Source organism: Varroa jacobsoni, unplaced genomic scaffold, assembly GCF_002532875.2.
Source record: "Varroa jacobsoni isolate VJ856 unplaced genomic scaffold, vjacob_1.0 scaffold_1322, whole genome shotgun sequence".
In the NCBI taxonomy this organism is placed as follows: Eukaryota; Metazoa; Arthropoda; class Arachnida; order Mesostigmata; family Varroidae; genus Varroa; species Varroa jacobsoni.
In genome coordinates this window covers 94,828-113,240 of record NW_019214224.1, presented here as the reverse complement: position 1 = coordinate 113,240, position 18,413 = coordinate 94,828, and the positions used below count along the sequence as shown (strand labels likewise).

The 18,413-nt window shown below is 39.2% G+C and overlaps 1 protein-coding gene and 2 non-coding genes across 4 annotated transcripts in view; 1 reads left to right on the top strand and 2 right to left on the bottom strand.

The window, feature by feature from the left end:
* The window catches only part of LOC111268804 (phospholipid-transporting ATPase ABCA1), a 97,034-nt gene extending 89,603 nt beyond the window's left edge, over positions 1-7,431 (top strand). For both annotated transcript variants that reach the window (XM_086971827.1, XM_086971826.1), the window contains 7 exons: positions 1,321-1,449; positions 1,711-1,872; positions 1,969-2,110; positions 2,243-2,377; positions 2,610-2,840; positions 3,716-4,094; positions 4,366-7,431. In XM_086971827.1, coding sequence (XP_086827953.1) covers positions 1,321-1,449; positions 1,711-1,872; positions 1,969-2,110; positions 2,243-2,377; positions 2,610-2,840; positions 3,716-4,094; positions 4,366-4,460 — 1,273 coding nt within the window. In that variant the 3' untranslated portion in view covers positions 4,461-7,431. The remainder of the gene's footprint in view (positions 1-1,320; positions 1,450-1,710; positions 1,873-1,968; positions 2,111-2,242; positions 2,378-2,609; positions 2,841-3,715; positions 4,095-4,365) is intronic.
* On the bottom strand, positions 734-807 carry TRNAT-AGU (transfer RNA threonine (anticodon AGU)). The gene has a single exon. It is a non-coding gene; the product is annotated as a tRNA-Thr (tRNA).
* A 928-nt stretch (positions 7,432-8,359) lies between the features above and the next one.
* LOC147752311 (signal recognition particle RNA) lies at positions 8,360-8,656 on the bottom strand. Its single transcript, XR_015314387.1, has one exon.
* Between the last annotated feature and the right edge of the window lie 9,757 nt (positions 8,657-18,413).

Below are 18,413 nucleotides of genomic sequence, written 5' to 3'. Positions count from 1 at the left end.
GTGCACATGCCTGAGTGGATATAGCGAAGTAAAGCAGAGCTTCGGCTCTTTGCTTTGAATAGAGTTAACGTATGGTTATATACCGGTAAAACTTGTCTGTTTTTTGAGAACATCTAGCCGTTTTGGTATATTTTACCAGAAAGGGCATGCCTTTTTGGCGGTATCACCTTCTTAGAGGTGTGTTCTTACCACGTCTGCCAAGAGCATCGCGAGCTAGCGTGTTTAAACGTGCATCATTAAATGCACTGTTTCAAGTACTATTACAACCAAGCAGTAGCAAGAAAAGAAACGAAGATGGGTCAATATTGAAATCGATGTGATCATTATGGCGTATTTCATTTCTCTGTAGATACTATATATATATAATACACTACAATACTATGCGTATATTTTTCGGAAGTCCTCACGTACAGTTTTTTTTTTTAACAAATTTTGCCATATATCAAAGAAAAGCATCGTTTCTATAATATGTACGTCTTAAACACCCCTGAGATAACATAAGCACTAAATAAGGATTTACACAGTACCACGTACTAAGGGATAATTTTCGACGAAAGTGTAATAATATCGAAATCTGTAGCGAGTAGATTACAGTGCTGGCAAAGGTATCTCACGCAAGCGATTGTTTCATATTCGAGAATCAGACAAATTATCAATGTCCACCTGTCTTCCCAGATGGGACAACGCAATCGAGGACGGAGATTTCTGAATAAGCGCGAGACAACACACAAAAAGGCCCCGGTGGGACTCGAACCCACGATCTCCTGTTTACTAGACAGGCGCTTTTACCAGCTAAGCCACGGCGCCACTGTATGCAGTACAAACACATTTTTTTGAAGCACTGAAAATAGAAGCTAAATAGAGACTATTGTAGTTCATTTTGAAAAAATGTTACTTTTTTTAGCAAACCGAAAGGCAAAATATTTGCTTGCACAGTTTCCTCATACCAGCGCTTAGGCACTGCTTCTATGTGTCGCGGTCATATCAAAGAGACACATTGAACCATTTGATGCTGTGTATATGATAGACCTGATCTTGGAATGTATAGAGATTTTAAAAAAGTATAATTTGTTCAATGATTACCAATTTGGGCTAATTTTAAACTTGAACATAAATTGACTGAGAGAATGATGTCTTTGTTTTGAGAGTTTTAATTCCAACTGAGCGATAAGATGACACAAGAATCTTTGGAAAATAAAATCGTTGTATCCAAGAAGTACACTTGGTTTTTGTGCGAAGGGAGTTGTTAAGGCTGCATACAGGGTGTGCTTTCTGAATTAGAATTCCACATGTATTAATTTTATGTCACGTGTATTATAGACAAATTCGGGTAATGTTTGATGCTTCGGAGCCGATGGACGAGGATGTGGTAATGGAAAGGCAGCGAGTTCTCGGGGGATGTGCGCAGGACTGCATTCTTCGAGTTGAAAACCTCACTAAAGTTTACCGGTGTTGTTACAATTCTTCTGTATTATTAATAATTCGTGTTATCATAGCAATAATAATTAATAATTTCTGAACAGTAAATTGGTTATCATTATGTATTACAATTGCATTTAATCGATGTAGAGAAGATTTATCAATTAAGAATAGTTGATTCGGTCAAAGTTTCTCAGGAGATATTAGACGGCCCTGGTGATCCCTTTCGGATCGTGAAAAATCGCTTTCTTTTTATTATTAACAACGGTCTGTTGCTATCGGCTGTTACAGGGAGGGTCAGCACGCTGCCGTCAACCATCTTTGCGTTGGCGTAAACCCTGGCGAATGTTTCGGTCTTTTAGGTGTTAATGGCGCGGGAAAAACAACCACATTCAAAATGCTAACCGGTAACACCACAATCACAGGCGGCAACGCTTTCATATGCAATTACAGGTACGTGCAGTGTGTATATATTGCCTATGTAACTCTATCGTGTTACTTTTATGTGTTGCCGAGTGTCTATGTGTTAAATGCGCCACCTTTTTACAGTGTGAAGACTGAACTTGATATGGCTCGGCAGCAGGTAGGGTACTGCCCCCAGTTCGATGCGATCGACCCCCTATTAACGGGCTACGAACATCTCGAATTTTATGCTCGTCTTCGTGGAGTGCCTGAAAAGAACGTTGCTAGAGTAAGTGATGCCCATCTATGTGTATGAATGTGTAAATAGCAACGCAATTAAAAAATCGGGAGGGTGACTAAAGCGCACTTTATCAACATATTAAAGCCTTAATACTGTTTGTGTCGTTTGTCTGTTTTCCAGGTGGCTGACTGGGGCATACGCAAGTTGGGTCTTCGAATGTTCGCACACCGTTGCGCGGGGACATATTCGGGGGGTAATAAACGAAAGCTAAATACAGCTATTGCTCTGGTCGGCAATCCACCTTTGGTTTTTTTGGTACGTACGAAAAAGCTCATGTAAAAATTGATATATTTCTTTTTGTGATTGAAGACATTTCTGTTGTCATTAGGTAAAGCAGCTACCTGCTATTGGGTATAACTTATAGCAACTTTTCAAAACCTTGATTATCGGCTACATATTTCGAGTAAAAATGAACCGTAAACAACTTGCGATCCGGTTGTTTTACATTGAAAACACTCATCTTAGTAAAAGCCTTTCTATAAAACAGGATGAGCCGACAACGGGTATGGACCCAAAGAGTCGTCGATTCCTCTGGGACTGTATCATTGACATAGTAAGAGAAGGCGGAAGATCGGTGATTTTGACTTCGCATTCGATGGAAGAGTGCGAGGCTCTTTGTACACGCCTGGCCATAATGGTCAATGGACAATTCCGCTGTCTTGGTTCAATACAGCATCTGAAGAATAAATACGGGGCTGGCTACACCGTCACCTTAAAGGTATGAACAATACCGTACGTATCGTTAGAATAATGTACTTTTTTTTGAGTGCGATACCCTAGCTAAAATTATTTATCAAGAATGTGTAAATAATATGAATGGCTGTCGTTGGCTACTGCAGATGTAACAGGTAACGTTCGTAATAGGTAACGTAACAAAAAAGGACAACGGAACTTTTTAAACCTTTTGTTAATATATTCGGTGCTAGCTTACACCTTAACTACTTCTGAAACAATAATCAAATACACCAGCCAGGATTTAAGGAATTCTGTTAATTCTATAAATGATCCTGTCCAGTTGCAGATATTTAGTAGACCCAGATGCAAACCCAGCTGACGTGTCTGCATGATCATCGCTGGAATACAAAGCGGATTGACTGGGACAAAGCAATACGATTCTATCCTCTGAGTTCGCAATTGCTCTGTACAGGATCATTACTTTGCAGGCGTCAAATCGAATTGGCTGACTCTGAACTCGGAGTATTAGAGCAGATATACAAGCTTTATGAAACAATGGATATGTGGCTTAATTTATCTTGTAGCACGATAGAAGAGAGTCAAAGCCAATTTACGCTTTTTTTTTTTTGTTAATGATTGAGTGATCATAGATTATATATGTGGTCATACGGATATTCGCGCTCAGCTTTCTGCAACCAGTTATGTTTCAATGGTCCAGTGGAATGAAATGGCGTGTGATAAATCATACAACTGGGTGAAATGAATCAAGTATCCCAAAGTGTTTATAAACACATATAGCACTTCCCTAAACCTCACGTCATGCCAGCTAAAACTGATGTTCGTTTACATGTATTGGATTTTCTTACGAAACGTATTTTGCTGTATATTGTACTATATTCGTGTACATTTTTGTTTCAGATTGCCACCGACGTCAATACCGTAATTAATTACATGGAACGCGTGCTTGGTGGCAAGGCACTGTTAAAAGAACACCATTTAAATCAGATGCAGTACCAGATCGATCCAAGTGTCCCCTTAGGCGATATATTCCGACACCTGGAAACTGCCCGCGCAAGCCCCGCCGGAATCGAAACACAGGTTGATTCCTTTATGGCCGACAGTAGCTTAACTGCCATTGAGTTCCTACCATGTCTCCTCGAGGATTACAGCGTGACGCAGACGACCCTCGATCAGGTATTTATAAATTTCGCTAAGCAACAGGGTGACGTCTCCGCTCCAGAACTGCCTAGACATAGTCACCAGCACAGCTTCTCGGGAAAACCCTCCAACGGAAGAGGTAAGAGTTAGTCAGTTCGGTGGCCGTAATAATATCGCGTGCTTCCAGCAGCTGTAGCGGCTCAGCTAGAGATTTTCTACGTTTTACTAATAAATCTATTGGTTTCGTCGATCAGTTTAGTTGGCTGCAGTGCAAATATATAGCTTACTTTTTTAATGTCTACACGAGATTATTCATATTCATGCGTTGTTTGATACTACATCACCCGTGCGTACGTACATCGCCGTGCCCGTCTGTCTATGACATGTTTGTGTGTGCATGAACGTTGCAGGCATGCTCAGGAAAAACTCGAAAAGAGCTCAAGCTGATGTCGAGCTTCGCGTTATTGACGCCGCTCTCGATCAAAGCAGTATTGCTCGAGTGTGAATTTCAACAACACTCCTAACGTCTATCGATTGTAGGCATAACAATCTCAAAAAGAAAACGACGAATGAATGGTATATTAGCGAAGTGTCGAGCAACGCTCATACAGCGTTCAGCGTCGTAATGTCAGCGTGAGCAATGCAGATGGAATAAGCCAGCCAATCAATTTAAGCCTAGTACCCTGGAATGATCATCAATCAGCATTCAGTGATATATAGTAATTTAGTGAACTAGCAGAAGATAGATACGGATAGGACGCCGCTGTCTTCTGCAGGAGGAAAAGTAAGGGCCTAGGTAACGCTAGTGACAGTCGTGATCACAATGAGTGGCCGTGATAAATGTTACTTTCATTGTATGTTATGAAAGTTTATTTCTGATGCCGTCAACTAGGTCGCAGCACCGACTGGGAGATAATACCCGAGGGACGAGAACGAATCTGTTGATCCAAACCGGCAGTGGTGGTGGCTGTCATGGTAACAGGGTGGGGAAAATGGCAGGATTAATTCGGTGAAAATGTAGATCGGATTTTAGACTACTGTTATAAGAGGAGCATGTCTTCTAGCAGAAAATCTAAGCTGTTCAAGCCCATATGCCCACACAAACAAACCAAAACATTCACACACACACGCAAAAACCCTTTCGTATACATCACGAGTTATATGAAGAAGGGAACAGCGACGATCGTCGGTTTCAGCAAGTGCAAGCCTTTCGTATTGCTGTTTTGAACGAGGTGTATAAAAGACAACGACGAAAATCACAGAGCAGCCAAACGTCATCATTTTCCGATTTTCTATAGCTTGTCTTCAGCGAGCCAATGATTTTCGCAAATAGGAATATTGAATGACGAGGTCGTTACGAGTAGGACGAGTAGAAAAATCTGAACACGTGTTTTGCCTGTCTAATGGACATCTACGTTCTACAATTAAAGTTGATTTCTGTGCACGGTGTGCCGTTTACGTTTGTCTGAAGGTGAAAATACGCCTCTAGAAATGGAATATGAACAATTAGAAAAACGAGTATTTACTAATGGAATGATAACTATCTAGTTCTGCGCGATACGTGATGTTCCTCGTCCGATTGTGATTTTTGGGTTATTAGGATATTTACTATGCAGATAGACGATTTGACTAGCTAGTAATCCAAATACAGGCAAATAAATCTGCGAAGTGTATTTAAATGATACGAGTGATGCATGACGACGACGACGACGACGACGACGACGCTAACCTTGTCGAGTCTTGAGCGGCAGCGCTCTGGACCCGAACGTCCGGTTGATGTTTTATTTTAGGTAAATTGGTAAAGGACTGTTTTTGCGTACTAGAGAAGCGTTGTTTACCTGATTGGCATAGTTGTAGCTATGAAGGGCAATTCGTAAACACGTTTGAAATTTGCATTTAGATCCAACGCGTGACAAGTTCCTACTCTTAATGGCCGAAATATATTTCACAAAGTTACTCGCGACAATCACTATAATACTTCTGGCATGCAAAAAATCGTTTGCGCAATTAGCGCGAGTGACATTCTGCTTGCTCGATAATAAATTAGGGCCCGTACAAGGAAACTTCTCAAGGTTCCTACCCTCCAGAATAGGTAACCGCCTTAATATGCTTCGTAAAGCGCCGTCTAATGGCTTCAAGAGTGGTTTGAAAAGTGTTCGCAAAACGACGTTTCCACAAAAAAGTGAGCGCCAGGATGCCTGGTGGGGAAAAACAAACAACGAAGTTTCAAATCACGAGACGAAGCTGAAGGACCCACGTGGGTTGCGAGCGATATACAGTCGATAATGAACAGCCAACACACGTGCTCGGTCAAGACAGGAAAGGTCGGTCTTAATTTTTTCCAGGCGTACAATGTGATAGTAGATATTGATCGTAGAGTGAGCAATCTCCGTAGGCGAAGCAATGGCACAACTAAAAAGTTTTTATTATTATTAAAAGAAGAAGATAGCCGTTAAAAATATGATGGCTCTAATTCCTGATAGTACTATCATCGAAGGGTTGCCTACAACAGTATCAGTAATCTGTACACTCTAGCTTCTATCTAGCGTAGAAAAAATCGCCTATTTGTATCCACAGTACGACTGCAGCGCGCTAATAATAATCATATGAATGATGGCGGTACGATAGACCGACGGCGACGGCGCCGGCGACGGCGATCGTGAAGGTAGACGCTTAGCTGGCAGCCAGAACAGACGACCTGTCCCATTAGTATCATAATTGTACTAGCCCGTCATAAATGCTGAATCGTACGTGCGCAGAAATGGCCAGGAGACCAAAGAGTCGCTGAGTACCTATTTCGGACGACGTTGAGTTTATATAGTTTGTTTATTGTTATTATCATTAAGAATACTTTTATAGTGATTAAATTGTGATCGAAGTTTGCGGCCGGACCTACGGCTGACGCGACCGTAATGATATCAATATTGACGGATGAAGTTTTAGACGAGCCTAATGCTAACGAGCGACGCAGACGAAACAAGAAGGAGGGGAACCATTGATTATATTCAGTCACTTTATTAATTACAATATATTCTAAGCTTATAAGTAGCGTTAGTGATATGTAGTATGATGATAAAATATAAAAAATAATAACATCTATAATGAATATGATCACTCCTAACGATGATGATGATGCAGATGACAAAAAATATACGGACTGCGTCAATGTTGATTTGGTGCGCGTGGCCTCGTATGTGCCAGCCGTTAGTGAGTGTACGAAAAAAGCCTTCTCGATACACAAATATAAAGGGAGAGTAAGGCTGTTTAGCTTTGGGCGAAACGTTGTTGTCTGCAATGAAGGCTTCAAAGAGCTTAATCGGAATCATGAAAACGCCTAAAGGACGACAGATCGACCACCAGCCACTGTTTCCAGCTCAGGAAGATGATAAACAAATGTCTGATTTTTCTCCGATAGTAGGCAGGGCAAGATTTTTACTCAATCAAATGGCAATAAATATTCTTTATACAAACATGTATTGGTTGTGATTTTGCTTTTGTGAAAGGGTCGCTGGAATAAATAGAATCGAAACCAATCTAATAGTTAGCTAGATTATAGTATTTTCCGATAATCATATTAAAGCGTACGTTAAAGTTACTTGTTGATAAATGTACTATCTTGAATTGAGCTACTATTAGAATATAAGTTATTAGAGATAATTAACTCTGGCAAAATTTTAATTGTGCATTTGGCTTTCGTCTCTTGCAGCGGGTTTGTCAGTTACCAGTTACAGTGATTCATCCTTCTGTTTGACGGTACATACCGTCTCACTAACTAAATTCTAAAGGAACGTATTATGACAATATAGATATGACTATTTGTTCGGAAATACTCAAGGTCAGTCTTTTGCAAATGTATTCCCTAGTGGTAATTGTCTTTTATCGAGTAACTGGTTCAATAAGAGTGTATGGAATGTGGAACTTTATAGGGGATTCGGTACTGCGGTGGTTCTAGTGGTCATAGCATTGAGCAAACACGTTCTGTAGAGACGCCAGCCAGACAGCGTTGAAAGCCTTACTCATCAGATGAGCTCGACGTTATTTGAAGCCAGTTCTTATCCAGTTAGGTAACTTTTTCATAAAGAGAAGGGTTTGGAATAAAAAAATATAGTCGTTTAATATGACAAAAAATTTCGCTTTTAAGCAAGTCAGCTGTGACACAGTGCACTCTCTTGTCACTGATTTAAAAAATCCTAATCACTAATAGAAACCTCTCTAAGTTGAAAAATGCTTCTCTTTCTATCGAAATGATTTCATTTTTCACACGTTAGTCTCGGCTCCTATTTGAAGCCCCTTTTTTGTTTCACATTCTTTATCGCTATTATCAACGTATGTTTCAAACAAAACGAGCAATGCAACACTTGATATCGATTGCTCTCATCTGTCGCTGGCGGCTTCAAAAGGTGTAGGGTGCTAGGTCCAACCAGTAGGTTAGGCCCGACGAGGACGCCTATTCACGGGTGCGATCCCACTACTGCAAAGCGCGGGGACTTTTGCTTGCTGCGTTTCCGCCCTGAGCCGGTGCGCCCCTCATTATCCAACCTGGACCCTCCCAGTTCCCTGTGAAGCGCCCATGTAAACGCCTAGCTTAGTGCGGACACTCGATCGACATCGACAGTCAACGAGCGGGTGCCCCAACCCGTAGATGTCCCTTGCACCAGCCTCCCAGAAGCGGGATTACAGAGACTTGCCACTGCCTCCGGCGATATTGAGGCGGACTTTCTAGCTATTTAGGTATTTAATGATACCACAAGTATTAATAGTTATGAATTAGAAACGCATTCTTTTTACTTACATTAGAAATGTATTTGTGGAACTTAATTCGTGCTGAAATACGAACCGGAACGAGTGACGAAAGGAGCTAGTTTTCGGTGTTGATTCAGACACACTGCTAAAACAGCGCGGTGCCAAGATATCTTTCGGAGAGGCCAATAGAATAACTGAATTTCGGTTCCCATGACAACGGGCTCGAGAGGATAAAAACCTTACAATAGTTAATCTTTACAAGGTAGGGCTGCGGTGGACCGTTTCGACTGAATATTAGGTTAACGCGTATGATTACGCGTGCCTGCATTTGCTTCGCATTCATTCAGCATGTTGATGATTGTTTAAGTGGAATTTATGGGTTAATTCCCCATGTTCTTTGTTCGATTTTGGTCGCTTTTTTATTGAAGGGTGCGGCAAAAGGGCTGAATCTGAAATATTTATAGATTTGTGTTACCTTTTAATTTAAGGTGGTTTGTCATTTTAACGGTGTGCAGAAACGAAAAGAGTAAAAAGCAGGAGATGTGAAATGTAAAATTTCATGATAGGAGCCAGCGACTGGGACATGTATGCTGTATCAACGGCTGGGAGAGCAAGTCCCGTTTAAATCATTGAGTTTTTTTAATCTTATTTTTCCAAGAATAGCTCATTTGTTCGTATTAGGTCTAATAAAATATTGCTATGTCTCTTTGGTACATGACGACTAGTTGTCACTGTCGAACTTCGTATCAGTTGGTAATGTAATAAAGGACGTCTACGTGTAGGATAAATTTACCGTCTACCCAATCTGGCAATTTACTCCTTGGCAGAATTCAGAACGTTATCAATCGCTTTAACTCCCAATTACTGCAAAACCACATGTTTTGATCTCCTTTTGCGGTGGTTGCTGGTTGCGTAGTACATGCATCTAAAGTTCTAAATTTCTAAGGTGTTTCTAAAATGTAAAAGGTGTTTAGCTGCTGCCAATGGAGCTAGTTACAGAATCACAGCGAAATCCACTCGTCAGAATGTGCCTTTTGGTCGAAACGAATTTAGGCTTGGGTTGTGAGTATAAACATTGTCAAGTTCTCTCGTTTATTAATGAGTTGATTTTTACCTCTCTTGCTCCATTCACTTACCCTGTTCACTAGCGGACTTTCCGTATTTCGCCACCTTTATACGATTACGTATAACGCTCTTGAAAACTCTTTCAGCTCGCGTTCCTGAATGGGAGCAATCAACGTAGTTGTAGTATTGAGTTTAAAAACAAAAGATATATTATCCCATTATGATATACTCAAGGAGCACGAGTTCCCTTCCTTTTACAGGAAATATAGGAAAAATAAATAACACCAAGTAAACTTAGAACGTAAGTCTAATGTGATACATAAATGAGCTTCTTGTTTGTAACAGAAGTCCGTTTACAAGTAGAGCTAAATGAATTCTAGAAAATGTTCTCACAGATGCTGTAATAAATCTACAGCGTTTATTGTATCTAGCAAAACAATTATAAAGAGTAATTAATTATTGCGCAGTTACTACACACAGAGAAACAGACGGCCGTTTAATAACTTGTACATTAAACTTGCCAGTGTGATGATCATTTATGGACAGATAAAAACGTGAATGCAGTTAGTTTTCATTATAAAAATGTTTTACTTATTCTAGTCGTTCTTTTTCTTGTCTTTGTCTGGCGGAACTTTTTAAACGCGCAAACGGAAAATTGTCTAGCATTGTATAACAACCGAAAATTATTTTTTAGAAAAGATGCCGTGTTACTGGAAGCTCGGCGCGCCGCAACGAGCGCCTGGCGTTACTTCTTTTGTAAATGGCTAACAGATTCACTATTCATTCCGTCCACATCAAAAAATTTGAAAGGAAAATGTTAAAATATAATTCATCTAGTAGTTGTAATAATGATACGAGATAATGCTACACAAACAATTCCAATACATGCTTCTATCGTGCATTAGAGTACGATACGTTCATAGAAACATTCCCATCACTTTAAGCAATGGGATCTGAGACATGAACAAGCGATTTATCAGCAGAGATTTATGTTAACGATAATTAGTGAAGGGGGAACGTTTTCGTCAACAAGTCCCACCCGCGCTATGCCGACTACCCAGACAGACATGGACAATAGGTTGTTACCAATCAGCTTGTATGTATGCATAGTAAACTCACACAGACTGGGAACCGTTTCTGTTTGTCACAGCCCATTGCTGTGCATGCCGTGCCCACAAAACGTACCTAATAGGTATGCAGTCCAATCGATTGGGTAAGGATAAGCTACAGCTATCAGGGTCAGGGGTACAAGCTTAAGAAACATTCCTGATAAGAATCTTTAGCCGCGTTAAACCTTCTAACAGGTTGTACTAATCTTTGCTAAATCGCACACCGGATGTAGACTTCATCGTATTTTCTTTTTCTAAAGCTTTATGCCTGCGGCGATTGATTGACAGCGTTGACTAATTGCAGGTGTAATAAGTTTTTTGTCGTTTGATTTGTATGCTACAGTGGCCAAATATAGAGAAGGAATTCGTTTCTAGAAATTCTATTTATGGGCAAAAGAAAAGGGCAGCAGCTCTCTATTAGCAACTGTAAAGTGGTATCTTTGATCGTACGTGATGTAACGTCAGATCTCTAAGCAATGTCTAGTGTTAGCTTGCATTAGGACTTAATCATTGTTGCATTGAGCTGATGGACTCGCAGTAGAAATCGGTTGCCGGACGGTTCGTGCGCGGTGAAAAGGTAGGACCCTCAGCCGAAACTTACTCGCGCGCGTCATACAGGGTCGCGAAACGCTTACGAACCTGTAATGCAGAAGTATAGACGCAGTCTCTACAACCGCTACTATTCTGGCTAAACATAAGCATTTGCACAACGTAAAGACAAACAATCTCTTGAGTGATACATGTTTGCTGAATGTCTTCTTTCTAATTAGCTAGAACTGAGGTATAAAATCAGTAACCATGGTAACGAACCGGTAATTTTTAATAGGTTTAGGCTGAATGAGGTAGTGACAGATAGAAACAGGACTATTTCGATTATAATAGTAGCTCAATGGTCGTACTGAAACCTACTCTTTTTATCAAATGTCACGTTGCTACATAAATAATAGTCAAGCTAATAGTTACAAGATAGGATAATTACAATATTGTATAAAATAAAAGCTATATTTCAATCCAAAAAAAAACAGATTCGAATCGTTAAAAACACGAATAGAAGCAGAAAAAAAAAACAGCAGACTTACGAGGTAAAAAGCACGAAAAATAGCTCAATACATTGATATATGTCAGATTTATTATAATTAATAGCAAACATTCCGCGTTTGCTATTTTCTGATAAAATTTTGTTTTGTTCAACAAATCCTATCCGATTTTCCAAAGACGATTCTTAGACCAATTTTTTTCTGGTCGCTTTTTTAAGCTTCAAAGTTAAACTGAATCTCTTTATCTTAAATTGTCAGATTTTCTTTCATTTTGTGAACAGCAAAATTGTTGTCTTTTAAAAAACCTATATCTACTTTCAAGTTAAAAAGCCATTTAAAATTTTGTGACGTAGGCAAAAAATTACAACAATGAAGAATAATAAACAAGAGAGCTTTCCGCCGGTATTTGACTATCAGCAGGTAGAAAAATAGCAAAATCTTAAAGTAACAATCAAACATTTTCTATACGTTAACCTGATACAAGTGTTGATGGTCAAATTCGTGCAAAGTATGAAATCCAAAACTTCCGTCCACTGAGAACATCTATGGCTGATTTTATAATAAATGGTGCACGTAATCAAGTTTCAATATTAATAGGCAGCGGATACTTCGTAATTTTAGGCCTTGCCCATTAGAAAAGTAAGTAATTTCCAACAAAAAAAAACTGTTGCAATATGCACGTTAAGTGACGATTAAATTCTGAAAATGCACTTGGTAAATGAGCACGACAGAGAGGAAACCAATGAGTTTTAAAGGATTCAAGGTTTTTCTGCAGTGATTGGTCTCTTACATTGCTCAGCTAATTGCGTCTCGAGCTCAGCTAGCTTGGTGTCAATTGGACAAAAATCTAGAACAAATCATGTGTCTAGGTGTGGCATACCCCTAACCCCTCTGAGCACGACAACGTGACCTTTGTGATGAGTCTTGTTGAGATGACTTTGACCTATAAATAGCTATTTCGAGAAGCGCCTGCAAGCCCGTCCTCTATTGGAGTAGATAATGCGGTCTGACGCCATCCAACGTGGCACCACGGATACAAGTCTTCAGGCGACCGGCCGCTTATATGAACCGAGCTAAAAATACTTTCTATTGACATACATACCACAGAATTAAATCCACGGCAAGCAGTTATTTATGCATCAAGTATAAATTGAGATATGCTCAGGTACCTATATTTTTTACATAATATTAGTTTATAAGTAATTTATGTAGCTGTATTAAAAATAGCACACTCCGCAAGGTAATTAGCGATTTACTGAAGAGGCATGATTTCGCAGATTCAGGAGGAAGGCGAAACAACTGAAAATTTTCCTTATAGGCTCGTCCACTTTATCGTCTAAGTGTATGACCATAACACGCGCAAGATCTCTTCTGTTGACAACAATGAGCATGTTATGGCAACAAGCCATATATAACAAATCGAACACAATAATCAGATTGCATCTCATCAGCTGTTTCAGTGTGAAGATATTATCAAAGCCGCGTTCGCGATTAATCGATTTGAAGACAAGCGGAGCGTACAGCACTTCATGCGAAACTGTTAGGTTTATCGTATGTACCAGAAATTCAGTCAAGGAAAAATGATCACAAAGCTGTTTTCGGTGATGTTTTAGTAATAGTTTTATAAGACTTGTCAAAATTGTCAGCAACGGTTTCGATTGGATAAAGGAAGCAATTGAGATATCCTGGTCACCCAGAAGTGCCGTCAACATTTAGTCAACGGACACGGCTTTTACCGTTAGCCGAGTATGACACTACTAGCAAAAAATGTGCGCTCGTTTTCCGAAGAAGTTTCAAACATCCGTCCGACAACAAACTTGTACAATTGAACAACTTAAGGGCAATAAATCAATTAACATCAGCTTGCAAAAAAAAAACAAGAATTGGATCTGAGCTTAGAGTAATGTAATTTTTTCTGACATAATTGATACGGCCAGTCAAATTTTATCGCTCGCATGATAAGAAAAATTATGACATCTGCAACGACACTCTAAGTATCACGTCTATTCTAGTTAATAGAAGCTTTGAAATTTAGAAATTTGCTGTAATTTTTTACAGTGGTTGTCTTAGATCGCCATGTTCCGCGCGGCAAATTTACTCGAAGGCCCGCACAGGAACTGCACAACGGAGTTAACATTGAAATTTACCATTTTTAAATTTTTAGACATTTAAGCGGTTAGTTTGAGAGGCCATACGAGTGCGAAAACGAGATGCAGCAGTATTTTTATTTATGACGTACAATATAATAATCAACTAATCAGTTTAGAATACCTTGTTATACCTTCGATATTGAGAAAAGGTACATTTGAATTAGATGTACATGTCAACTTTTTATGGATTTGTCAAATTCGCTGGTTCAAGGCTCGCCAGCGACATCTACTATACGACAACGGCGATTAAATAAAGATGAAAATGGCAAATATATTAAAAAAACAAAAAATTGTCAAGGTTTACCCTGTTGTAGCAATGTTCCAAGGAGCTTCTCAAAAACAGTAGGTTTATCGAATTGGAAATTAGATATAATTTGAGAAAATAAATTAACGGTGGAACTATATTTTTTTAAGTTAATTTACTTATAGATTTGGCTTTACGGCTATTATGTGATCATTTGTTATTGGAAACCCTAATAAATCACCTACAATTTTAGCATCGACTGCAATTCAGATCTTCTAAATTCAATTTATTTAAATTACAGAAAATGGCGGTTTTATAGCTCAAGGAAGTCCCTATCCAACGGTTATCGAAGGACTTCTAGTCAGTAGTAAAGAGGCCCTAGAAAATAGCACAAATGGTAATATCATGGATCATACTACAGAACCAAAACAAAAGGGCGTTTACCTATTCATTGCATTCCTATTTGATTACTCCAGTTTACTTTACAGAGGTGCCGAGCGCTCCCAAAGTAATTGAGTACACTTTCGTTCCCATCTTATATCAGCGGTGGTTTATCATGCTGTAGGTACGAAAAGACGATCGAGGGCATCATTTCAAGTTTTTTTTTTTTAATTATTTGTCCGAAATTATGAAGTACAGTTAAAGGCACACCTGTATCTCACAGACTTTTGTGCTGATCGTTTTATATAGGACTTAATTCTCGATTCAATCCTCCATTTTATAAAGACTATCGAAACCAACGAAATAAGCAAAATAGTCAACAGTGTCGTCAGCTACTTTTATCGCGATTCTTCGTCCAAACAATAACATTTGTTATTATCTGGCAGTTACTGGCGAAAGACCTTAACTACAGAGTTTCAGGATGAAATTAAATAGCATGCAATACATAAGGCCCAACTTTATTTTTAGCGTAAATATGTTTATTGAAAAAAAAAAAATATATATATATATATAATATGAGCAATATAGATGATACTGCTGACTTATATTGATACATTGCAATAATTTTGAATAAGTAATTGATGAGCGGACTGTTCAATGGCGCTCCTAACATAATCATAATTGGAGTGTTCATACTAATAGCGTGATTTAATTGGATGACGTGTAGGTATAACATAACATATGGGCTTTGCTTACCTTGGGAAACACTAGCACAGCAATACCCAAGAGGTTCGAGGATTAAAAAAACCCGAGTGCTGTGCGCTGGTGCTCCGTACGTGCGATCTCGAAGCGCAAAAAAGCGATACACAAGAGAATAGTAAATATTAACTACCGAGTTGGCTTCAGTTGCTATGAGCTCCATCTGTCTTCGCCTTGTATCCGGATAGCTCGTGAGTATGCTTTAGCTTTGTCGCATCGCCGATTTCCATTCAATAATAATAATATCAAGTTAGAAATTTGACGTTAGGCTGGCAGCCAGCTGAGTTAATAGGTTCGAACATTTAGGGGTGTACACTGTATCGATGTGTTTTTTTATTTGCGATTAAAATTTTTCAGGCTGCTATATGGTACGGAGTAACTAACAAAAGACAAAGGGAAAAAATTACTGCGATGCAGATGCAGATGCAGGCAATTTGTTGGCATAAGTAAACCCATTAAAAAAAATGAATGCTTTACAACCACGCACAATTTCGCTCAGTCCAAGTTTATCCAGTACCAATCTATACGTCAAAGATGATAGTTGCTGTTTCAATACTGCATAATGGTAAGAGTAATGAGGCACTATGATACCAGAATAGTGATTTTCGAATAGATATTTTGGGCACATGAGAAGTATTCATTTTACGAGAATGTTCCACTTCAAAACAGTTCGTGCTCGTAGAAATGTTGACAATAATTCGTGTTATGTAAGTCCTGAATTATTTATGTTAGTTACTTTTCTACCCATAAAAGATGATGAGTTTGTTAATGAAAGATGAGAAAATTGGTAGTTATATATAACGATAACATAACTGTAATCATCGCATGCGAATGCGTCTTAATCAGTAGTTAATTATATAATGATTTTCTAGAAACCCTTAGCGAAGAACCTGTATGCAATAAAGTGGATAAAGAATAAACAAACATTAGAAAAACGTAATCAAATTAAGCATTATGTAAATTTCCACTGTTTTTGCTACTGATTAAAGGAGAAATGCTTCTTAATCATTTACGGCTTAGTTGAGCAGATTGAGGAGGATGGTTAGGTTGACGCAGTACAAAGCCGGGTGCTAGATGACCCAGGTGCTGGTATATTAACGACTTACGTTTTGTTCGCGAACTGAGACGACATAGCTAGTAGAACCATGCTGAAGTCCTTATAATTGTCATGGCCGTGCATCACTCTAGTCTAAATATATATTTATGGTAAAATCCAATCCATGATTTGCTTACGCCACAGCTGACACTAACCACATATAAGATAACGTGTGCGAAACTATAAAAGCTTAGTTCAAATGAACATATATATAGGCATACACGCGTTTACACGAAGCTGTTTGTACTCTGAGGACATCTAGTCTCTCAATTTCTCTGTAAATCTGGCATGGACTTCATAGGATTTGATGTATGCGGTCGTTCCCACAATTCGTATATAATATAACTTAAAGCAATAACTTTTATAAATACGTAACTTGCTTTCAGTTTGCTTTGAAAATGTAGCTCTGGGACGAAGCGAAATTGTGAGCTGGTTATTTAGTTTGATATATCATTTGAAAACACTTAGTTGTTCTATGTAGCTTCAGCTCTTGGGACTTGATCGTCACTAACGCCAATGGCACCAACTTGATGGCACATGTGTATTTCGTACACATCTCAATATTTGATTGTGCTAAAATTTCAAATCAAACTTTCCTTGCTAGAAAAAATTAAGCGGTTCGACCTTCCTCTATATATATATATATCAGTTGTATATATACGATTGTTAATGTAAGCGATTTATATGGACGCTACATTTTACGAGTAATCTGGCCCTACTACGATGCGCGTACTGGCTACCTTACCTACAAGCGATTATAAATAAAAAAGTTATTTAACAATTCTTTCTCGGCCTTAAGTCATTTCGTTGTAAGCAATTTCTAGCTTTTAGAGACAACTATAGCCCCTTTTGCCTCCCAGGATGTGTTAGCATAACTGTACAAAATAGAAATTTCTACCGATATCACATTTAGTATCAACAGGTTAGAACCAATCGTACTGGTATTCAAAGGCCTGCTTTCACGTTTTCGTCTGGTTTACTTCTCAAAAGCAAGCACCAGCTCTTCAAAACATGGTATGCATAGATATCACCATCATGACCACCACTATTGCCATGAACATTATCATCACCATTAACAGCAGCAGAAACATCACTACCTTATACTTCATCATCGTATCAGCACCGATACACGACAGTATAAGAAGAAACATTCCGTTAAGTTTTTTATGGCAGCGCTCGTTTCCATCACTGTATTGTATGCAGTCATAATAGAATGGGGCCACGCGTCTGCCAGCAGATATAAGTTGAGGCTTGCGAAAGTTATTAGTATACGACATTATCAACTTAAACCTTGAATAGCACACTCATTTGTTGTACGTAAGGTGCTCTGACTAGCCTAGCGGCCCGCCAGTGGTGTTTAGGTGCAACTGCTTCTGCCTTGCAATAGAACACCAGGAAAAGATTTCTTTTTTGCACAAATCAAAAGCGTTGCGTAGATCAACACAGCTTGATCCGCATATAACTTAGGGGCATCAACGTTTTTCTTTGGTGTTGAAGCGCAGTGTGCAGCTATATGATACCCGGCCTTCACGGCGGTGTCACAGCACTGTACAATATACCCATCACAGCTAGATACTACGAGAAAAAAGGACCCGCGCTAGGAGCTGGCCAACTCCACACGGCTCGCCATAGGACAAGCCAGTGCTGGTCGTCATCTTCGTCATGTACAGGCGTTTTAGAGTCGATGATGGATGCAGTTACCACAATTACGGGGGCAATGCGAACATTAACAGCATCAATTATCACCTTCCTTATGTCGGACGACGTGCAAGGTGCCCTGCTCAGCTGCGCAACAAATATCTGCTCCAGCCGGGAGCTGCTAGTCCCGGTAGCAAAATGCTGGTAACTGAAGATCAATTGACTATCGATCGAAC